The following is a 9,956-nucleotide window of genomic DNA, read 5'->3' on the forward strand; positions in this document are numbered from 1 at the left end:
GTTTTCATTTCGTGGAAAGAAGTTGTGTAAGTGTTGTGTGAGTGAGACACGGTATGTTGTAGCTCAAAGCTTCTCTTAAACTGCTCAGACGGTGCATATACATTCTGCGTGTTGTGTATACTGCCACAGACATTTCAGAAACATTTTGTCCTGTGCTATAAGTGGTTGAAGTGCTGTTCTGAAAATGAGGAGAATCACTTCCTCTGCTCTGTCTTTGTCTTTTTCCTGTTGACCTTCACTCACATCTCCATCTAAGTGGCTGTCTGGAAGAGGGTCTGGAGGCGTTGTTGAAGGCCACAGGAAGCAACCTGCTGATACTGAAGATTTCACACTGCCCCAACCTGCTGACTGATCGCTCCCTCTGGCTGGCTAGCTGCTACTGCCGAGCTCTGCAGGCTGTAACCTACAGGTACACCAGTACATGGTCTAATTGAATCATTTATCTGCAGATTGATGTACCAAGCGACAACATTCTGCCCTGGATTTAATGCATTTCACTTATAGTATCCCACGTATGTATTAATAATGATACATTGCAATGTCTTTCATGTTCCAGGAGCGCCACAGACCCGGTTGGCCAAGAGGTGATCTGGGCCCTCGGAGCAGGTTGTAGAGACATCATCTCCCTACAAGTGGCGCCACTACACCCATGGTAATTTAACAGAGAAATATACAGTTATCGCTGCAACTCTGATCATAACTAAATGCTCTATGTGTTGTGATCACCACACTGTAGTAAAATCATTGAAACGTGGCTTTTATTGTTTTGTCTCTTTCAGCCAACAACCTGCTCGTTTCAGTAACCGATGTCTGCAGACTATTGGAAGATGTTGGCCACACCTCCGGGCTCTCGGAGTGGGAGGGGCCGGATGTGGCATTCAGGGTTTGGCCTCACTGGGTAAATGCTCCTCGTAAAACAATCATTCACCATGTAGCTATTTCTGCACCGGCAATTTCGGCAACAAGCACATTGGCTTAAATGGTACACAGATGGTATCGCTATGTCAGAATACAACCCAAAACGGTTTTATCTGTACCAAGCCTTTACGTGCTGTACCTTTGTTGTGTTGTACCTTGACACTACTCCATTTTGTCCCCCCTATCTCTTCCTCCGTTTACTTCCTTTTGACACCACCACCAGCGAGGAACTGCATGCGTCTGCAGGTGCTGGAGTTGGACCACGTGAGTGAAATCAACCAGGAGGTGGCAGCAGAGGTTTGCAGAGAGGGTCTGAAGGGTCTGGAGATGCTGGTGCTCACTTCCACACCAGTCACCCCGAAAGCCCTGCTCCACTTCAACAGTGAGTGTAAACACTGACAATATTTTGTGTACTGTCGAAGGTAAGGGTGTTGGGTAGGCCACTAAAACAATGTGGGTTATGTTTATATCTAGGCAGCTAGGACTGTTATTGTTTAAAAAAATGTCAAGTGCACGATTTTGCTCTCAAACTGTTGCTGGTCGTAATGACTTGAGGTCTGTTTTCCTATTTCCTGTTTCTGAACTTTTCACACCTTGTTGATGCTGAAAAATGATTAATGCTGCTTCAATCCTCCTTCCACTCATGCAGGTGTTTGCCGCAACCTGAAGTCCATCGTGGTTCAGATTGGTATAGAAGACTACTTTGAGGACCCCAACAGTCCTGAAGCCAGAAAACTGTTTGATGAGATGGTTAACAAGCTGCAGGTAACAGCACCTGTGTCTCAGATTTGCGTTGTATCAAATTTGTTATTAATCAAATTATATAGAGCCAAAAGATTTGGGGTAAACCATGGGCTTTTGGTGGGCATCTGGGGCCTGGTAGATAATCCAGCCATACACTCACATTCCTTTACTGCATAACTGCTCTTCCATCCATCCCTGTAGAGCAGTGTTGACTGTGTGACAGTAATGGCAAACAGGGAGGTTATCTCTGTTAATGGAAGTCTGCACTCTGTTAAACATCTTGTGAACCAACACGTCCTTGGAGTTTTGCACCACTATATTTACATGACTAACAGTTAAGCTAATAGTTGTTTGGGGGATGAGATGTGTCTATTTTTATTGCAACTGCACACCATTTAAACCATGACTCAATCCTTGAAGTCCCAGTGATGGCTGGTTGTGGATGTGCTGTTGCTAACTCACTCAGTGAGTGAGAGGCTCACTGTAAGAGGCTCAGGTCATTCTTATAGCTGACCACACACAAACAGAGACAAAAAAAAAAGGCTGTGAAATCCCAGGTTTTATTTATGCTTTGTTTTTATGAGTCAGTTTACAGTGTGTTCTCCTTGGATATTACACTCAAGATGGTGGGATTGCTCATAGCAGTTAGGTAACCTCTCTGAAAACTGCAAAGAGCTATAATTTATTTTTATCTATCCCTTTTCAAGTTTGCTGTGAAAAGGAAGCCGGAGCTCGCCTCTCATGTTTAATCATCTCTTATTTTTTTAAGCAAGTTCTGAAGAGGTGAATCTCATGAAGCGAGACAGTCATCCTTAACCTGCTGCACCTCAGTACTGTAGTTTGTGTTACAGCTTCCTGTCATATATCACTTATTGTACACACTTACTGCAAATGGAAGAAAATATAAAAGCGTGAACACATGGAGGGGCTGGAAATAGAAGTGGCCTTCAGGTAAAAACTCACACACAGGTTGCTTTTGATGAAATGAGATTCAGGCATTCCTTCCTTCCTTTTCTTTCAGGCTCTGAAGAAGAGACCTGGCTTCTCCAAAATCCTCCATGTGAAAGCAGACAGTCTCTGCTAACATCTTTTGTGCAGATTCTTCAAGTCTTGGAGAGGTGCCATCTTGGCTCCAGTCAATCAAAAAGACCCAGCTGTTTTGAGCCCACTCTTTGGGGTTGAATGCGTCTGCAGCACCGACAGAAAAAACTGAAGTTCGCCACAATGAACCAGGACCGAGGCTCAATACTGCATACTCCACAAGTACAAACAGAAACACTCATTTACTATTCCAGTGGGGGAATGCCAGTAAGGAGGCTTATTTGGACTAACAGTGGCACTATATATGAGATTAAGGGCCTGTTTTAAACTTTACAGACTCAAATAACCCAACAAAATGTAAGATCCTTCTTTCTCAGTCGTGTTTTGCTTTCCCCATAATATCGTCGCACAGAACCTGACCCCTTTCTTGAAACGCCTGGGGCCAGGTGACAGCGCTGTATTTAACTGTCTGCATCTACATAATGCTTGATGTAAAAAACGTGAAACTACCTTCAGCCTGGGGGCAGGAGCACATTATACAGCATACATACTTCTCACAGAGAAGAACATTGAATGGTGGCAGGTTTAAGAAAATGTAGAAAAATGAATTCCCTCAAGAGATCTTGACTTCTCTTCAGGGGTAAGAGTCTTGAAACAGGAGCTTTATGTTTGTGTGTGCGCGGATGAGTGAATGCATAAATAGACTAGCCGAGAAGAGAATAAAAGGTTTTCATCCAACCTGCCCTGCACTACTGTATGTTGAAACCGGACAATGGACAACGTTCAGCACTTACTGCTTCCACCTATAACAGAAACATGCTGCACCAGCTCCACGCGCGGCGGAGGACAGCCTCCCTGTGACACACGGACCTTGACAGTCTTCTAGCCACTGCATGGCAACGATGCATTTTGCCTCCTCTACCATCTTCTGCTTCCTCGTGTGAACAGGATCATGTCACAAACCTGGACTCAGTGTTTTTTTCATCATTGTAGAATAGATCTGTTGTCTGAGAGAACAGGACGCACAATATGATGATGCTCTTCAATAAGTCTGGAAGATGATCCATAATGCATTTCTCTCAAAAACTGGTGCCATTTGGAACGGTGTCTGTCCTCAACACAGTGAGCGTTTTCTCCAATGTGCCATTAATGTGGGTAGAGGGACCAGCTAGGGCAGATGTTGTAAGGAAGATGAGTGCAAGCAGCTCTTACTACGCATAAGGGTGTTGTGTTTCGTGTGGAACGCGGTCTCCAGGTGTAATCCCTTATTATAATGTTTATATATCATGAACGTTTCATACTTTACCATACTAAACAGTGCCATTCCTAGTCATAAGGCTTGTCGTGGCGGAGCCCTTGTACGATCCTTATTTATAATCATCAGCTGATATCCTCTGGCTCCCTCTGCTGGTGTTTTCAGGCAGTTACACAGCCGACAGCCAGCTGGTGTGATGTTACACTTGTACCCTTTGCAGCATGGAACAAGTGTCAACTTTGCTATTTTGGAGATCTCAGAACCAAGAGATCAAGTCTCCAGTGTCACCTTAATAATTGGCACAATTCTAGGTTACAGTTCAGTTTAGTGCACGACGCAGAAATTCTCAAGAAGTATGAGTAGCAATACTTACAGTGGTGACACTGAGTGTACACTCCTAAAAGATCATTTAAAAGGGAGCCCTGCCAATTTTACACACCATAATCATTTTTAAAAGTCGTGAGGGGGACCACTCAGCCTGCCAAAAAGGTCTTCTGTAGCTCAGGAGCTTTGTCAAGTCTGAGAAAATTATCCTGATGATTTAATCAGGGCTATCTAAGCTTGGAGATTCTAAATTTAAAACCTACACTACAAAGGCAGGGAGGGTCAAATAAAAAAATAAAAAAAAGTTTAAAAGGAGGGATAGGATCGAGTGTCTTTGTAGGTTGAACCATACTATGGACCAAAAGTCAGGATATGTCTTCTACTGCTGCATTGGTTTTTTAAATCTATCTCTCTAGCAAGTCCCCCAACTTTACGAAAGTGCAATACTAAATCGCTGGAGTGCTCCTTTAAACAGCGCTCCTATCAGACGCTTACAATCACTTTGATTTTATGAAATCGTGCACACAGTTTTGAAAAAGGTTTGAAAATGAATCACACATCAGGGACAATGTCACGTCTCTTACATTGCAACACGTGAGGTTGCATAACAAGTTGTTCATTCGACCTTGCACACCTCATTTGTCTATACAGCAGATCTAAACGTTCATGGGCAGAGTGTGCAACAGAGGATGCTGAGCAGGGGACTCGCTGATGAGGAGAGCTGTCAGCTGCTGTTTTTGGTCTCTGCTTCATAGTCAGTAATGTTTATGAGGACTCGTGTAGCTGCGTAGTATACTAATGATGTTCCAGGTTAATATGTAAGAACAGTTGTGGATGTCCATTTCTTCATGTTCTTCCAGTACTGCATATTATTATCCTACACTGGCTCTGATTATCTGCTCGGTTTCACTGAGGGGAAAAGGTTTGTGGGGGAAGGTGTAAAAACTTTTCAGACACAATAGAGAAAACACAAAAAGCACTTGTTGATTTTGAGTTTTAGACAATCCTGCCTTCGCTATCAGCTACTCTGTATATAACGTTTGTAAAAAAAAAAACAAAAAAAAAAAACATGAACAAAAACAAGAAAAAAAAAAAGGACCAACATTTGATGTTCTATAATATTAAGGTCATAAATATGAGTGGAACAAGTTGAAGTTTACAGGTCTTCATTCTGTAAGCATTTTCTCTCCAAAGTTGAATGAAAGATAAACATAGAGAATTATATTATGTATAACAGTAGTGTTGAAATTGCAGTTGTGTATTAGATACTTTATATTAAATGTGCATCAGAGTCATATAGAGATGGAAATTATTTAAGAAGAGGATAAAGATGATAATTCAGCTATTTATTTCTATAAAAAAAAGAGCGATGTGTATAATGTTGGCATGTTTGTGTTCAAGCATCAATCATTAAGTTGCCTTCTTAACTGTTCTGCTACTGTGGCAAGAAAATTATTAGATGTTTAAAGAGCTTTGATTGCCTGCAGGTTAATAACGTTTCTCTTTATTTGATCCAGTCTGTTGTTGCACTAGTGAGAAAAAAAATATTTCAGATGTTTATTATAAGAGTGTTGTTTTTAATGTTCCGCTATTTCTCAGTATTTGACAAAATATGATGCACTTTTTTTCCTGAACACTTTTATCGGCCCGTTGGTCATCGGTTTAGTCAGAAAGGAAACTGCTGTCTGTCAGCGGGACGCCTGGTGGCGTCTTCTGGTGTAGTGCGAAAAAACGAACTGTTCACTTGCACGTTGGCTTTCGTGGGAGGAAGGTTTTGGAAACACAGCGATAACATATGAACTTCTATAAGTGAAGAGACGTACAGTTAGCCTCTTTTCTCTTACACCATCTCTCATGTCTCATTGGTTGGGAAGTTACAAAGATGGAAACTGATTCAACTACATGCAAGTGCTTTTTAGGTTCATAGCCAATATGACCTTATTCTCACCTTTGTATTTGTTACTATCTTTGTTTTGTTTTTGCATTATTTTGCTGTAGATTCCATGCTCATACCAACGGTACGTTTGCTCTCTTGTGAAAATGGACCTGCTGAACACGTTACAGAGCCCGTGTGCTCTGAAACTGCAGACTAGAGGTGCCAAGTACGCCTGAATATTTCTTTTGGCTTGCCATTCTCTGCCTCTCCAAATGACAACGTGACTCATTTCTAATTTATTTTATTGATTCAGAGTCTGAAGCATCACCTGTGAACCAAGGTGCTTCCTCATTCACATGTATATTTCATGATTTAATTTTTTAAATCAAGTTTTAGTCCTCCTTTGTTGCAGTGACGCCAATTCATCATACTGTGCAATTGAAAGACAGTGTCTGAGTGATCATGTACCTCTCTGTACATATTTTATGTATGAATGATTGTACTCATGCCCATTCATCTGAATAGTATTTTACACATTACCTCAACACTTATCTGGGCAATTAAGTGTGCAGTTTGTCTTTGTAATTTTTCATTTTTGACTACCATCGACAAATATGCCAATTGATCTGTGAACTTCATCCTTGTTACTACGACAAAATGGATTTTGTTGCTGAAAAAAAAAACTCTCCCAAAAGATGATCAGCCTTCTACGATGACTGCAATAGATGGAAATGTTTTACAACTCATTTTCACTCATTTGTTGTCATCAATAAAATTGCTTTAAATTGTATTTGCTCATATTTTTCATGTACTTTAAGAAATCTGTTTGAACAAGAACCTTGCTCATAATTACAAGGTCAATTTCACTGTGTGATCTAATTTCTTTGGAGGGAAGTAGTTCCAGCGAAAACTATTCACACTGAGGTCTGCGGATTATCCAGAGTAACAGGGAACACTGTTGTCATGAAAGACACGTTACGGTCCATTTTTTGAATATAATTTTTCAGTGCTGTTAGTACTTTTTAAGATCATCATCCCATGACACAATGCTGACATGAAAGAAGTCAAAAAACACCAAACACTGAGAAAGGAAGCCTTGCACACTTGAAATGAATGCAAATATTCATAAAGCTGACAATGAATTCACCTCCACTGTAATTGGGGCTGCAGCAGAAACCTTAGTGGAAGACACATAAAACATAAGCCCCAAATTATCTATGTGACAGATAACAGAAACCTAAAGTTGGAACCACAGACTTTCTCTCATAGACTCTGTGAATTATTACCAATTATTATTATATAATTATTACCACTCACTTCGTGCAAGTTGCTTAGCAATGGACAGCTAAAAACAAAGTTAGCAACTAATGGCGGGTGGTAAAAATGGTCAGACATGTAGCAACATACTCAGGAGTTGGTGGAGAGTTGATGTGCCACATCATGGCCAACAATTGATCAATGCAGCTTTAAAAACACATTATTCATTGCGGAAGAAAATCTACAAATAATGGTGATGTGTGTAGACGTAGTGTGGACCTATTTCCTAAACTGATTCAAATCATAACTTCCTGGTAGTCGGCGCTGTTACTTATGTCTCAGTATCCTTTTTTTAAATATTTGTTTTTGAGGACAGCCTTCAGTGTACTGCAAGTTTCAGTCTCAGCTGAGAGGAAAGAACAGTAATGGCAGATGCAGTGTTGTGAAGCATGAAGCAGGTGTGGTATGAAGTGTGGTCATTGAGATGCTTGTGGTTTGTTTTGGATACCAGAGCGCATGGTTTCACGTCTTATTGACAATAATGATGAAATTAAGCCACCAGCGCCACAAAGGTTATGCAGGCCCATATAACCTTTAAACAGCTGGTTAACTCAAATTGCAAAAATAAATATTTTTCCACTTTTCTACTCATGGAGCCGTGCTGATATCGTTGGTTTTATTTGGCCAGATTTCAAAAAATTTGCCCAAATAATATTGAAGTAAAGATCCTTATTTTCTTTTATTTTCCTCTTCCTTTCTTCACCTTCCTCACTTCCTTTCCTTTCTTTATCACCGATTGGCTCTTGTTTTCCCACCTTCCACCCCTCATTTACCTGATAGAGTTCACCTGGGCACTACAAGATTATTTAAGGGCTCATTCACTCATTTTTCACCTTCACATGGGGCGGCAGTTTCTGGTAAGAAGTTTGTTACTCTTTGGTTCCTATAATCTGTTTGTTAGTCTCAAAGAACATTCTTCATCCTTATTTCTTTAATTTACATGTAATGAGACAATTTTGATTTGATGTGCTAATTTTAATCTTTATTCTTTATTATCCTTTCAGAACCTGCAGCCCATGTGTGTGTTCCTTCTTTTCATGTTCAATTATCTGAGAATAAAACGTTTTGTGGGATTGGATATATGTTTAATGGCTTTCGTTTATTCATCCTGCATCCTGACCCGATGCCCATCGTGATAGTGAATCAGTTCTGAACCTCCTACTTAACAAATACCAGCAAATGAATAAATATGTGGAATTTTCATTGGTGGTTCTCTTTTAAATGTTTTAAAGAGCTGGTAAAAGGCAAACGGCAACAGAAATACTGTACTTTGGATAGTCCAGTTTTCATTGGAACAATTTTATACTAAAAAAAGGCTGCGTGTAAATTTAGATCATGATAAATAAGAACTAATCATGAACATGTGTATAGAAATAATTTTTTTAGTTTGTCAAAGGCTTATTATACAAGTTATAACTTAAGTTAGTTATGTCACTTGTAAGCTGTATGTGTTTACCTCTGGTTATTAATGTATTTGTGGGTCATTTGAGTGCAACTTTTTTTTTTTTTTTCCACCTGAAATCACCATCAAGACCTGATTTTTAAAGGGGACTTTCTTAAAAACAGTTTCCCAATGTAATGAGCTGTCTGTTTGACCACAGCAGCTAAACTGACGCCTTTACCTTCTGGTGACAGCTGAACGGTTAAGTCCTCTGCCTCTGCAGCCTCAAATGTTCTCCTGCTGGACCGGGACTCCTGCCAGAACTTTGTCCCTGTGTTTCCCTCTCTGCTCTCCAACTGTCTGAATGTAGGAGGAGGGTGAGTACACTGCCCACAGAAAACAAGCTTTCAGCTGTAAAGCCTTGTACACAGACTCAACACTGTACAACAATCCCCCTAGCCCGCTTTATTCCATAACTTTCTCAATGAAACAACTGAATGTGTTTAATTTGAAAAGGCTCGTTCAGTGATTTTAAACAAAACAAAAAGAAACTCACCTTTTAGCTTCTTTTAACTTATTGTTTTGGTTTTATAGCTCACACATTTACTGTGCAACCCCATTTTCAACAGCATTTTTCAGACGGATATTTTTAGGAAAAGAAGCTCTGGTAATTGCTGTGTAACAATAATGCAACCCAGCACCAAATGCCAAATTTAGCCAAGTATCTGGTAAAAGACAAACATAGCAGCTTAAGGCCTAGATATTTTTTTAATCAACGGTTAGAGGAAAGAAACACAGATGTAAAAGAAGACTAAATGTTGTTCTTACACACACCAGGTGGCCAGAAACACAACCCCAAATGAATGTTGCTCTGTGTCTGCTGGATTTTTAATTGTCTAATATGTTATGCGTAACAACTTGATAAGGGGCTATTTTATCAGTACTGTGTTTTCTCAAGTCGTGTCCAAAAATGAAGTCCAGTGAGAAATGCAGTCAATGATTGTTAACTTCGTCCTGGCCCAGCTGTGTTCATGACTTTAATCAGAGCTCAGGGGGGAAACCGTCACATTCTGCTTCGCTGTTCCCCTCGGCCCTCGTCT

General features: G+C 40.3%; 1 protein-coding gene across 1 annotated transcript in view; it reads left to right on the forward strand.

Moving 5' to 3' along the window:
• Positions 1 to 7,283, forward strand: part of fbxo41 (F-box protein 41) — a 48,153-nt gene extending 40,870 nt beyond the window's left edge. Inside the window, exons 9-14 of the mRNA XM_022765443.1 lie at positions 257 to 409; positions 557 to 652; positions 780 to 898; positions 1,142 to 1,300; positions 1,568 to 1,683; positions 2,684 to 7,283. Coding sequence (XP_022621164.1) covers positions 257 to 409; positions 557 to 652; positions 780 to 898; positions 1,142 to 1,300; positions 1,568 to 1,683; positions 2,684 to 2,746 — 706 coding nt within the window. The 3' untranslated portion in view covers positions 2,747 to 7,283. The remainder of the gene's footprint in view (positions 1 to 256; positions 410 to 556; positions 653 to 779; positions 899 to 1,141; positions 1,301 to 1,567; positions 1,684 to 2,683) is intronic.
• The last annotated feature ends 2,673 nt before the right edge of the window (positions 7,284 to 9,956 follow it).

This window comes from Seriola dumerili, unplaced genomic scaffold, assembly GCF_002260705.1.
Source record: "Seriola dumerili isolate Sdu_G_001 unplaced genomic scaffold, Sdu_1.0 BDQW01000686.1, whole genome shotgun sequence".
In the NCBI taxonomy this organism is placed as follows: Eukaryota; Metazoa; Chordata; class Actinopteri; order Carangiformes; family Carangidae; genus Seriola; species Seriola dumerili.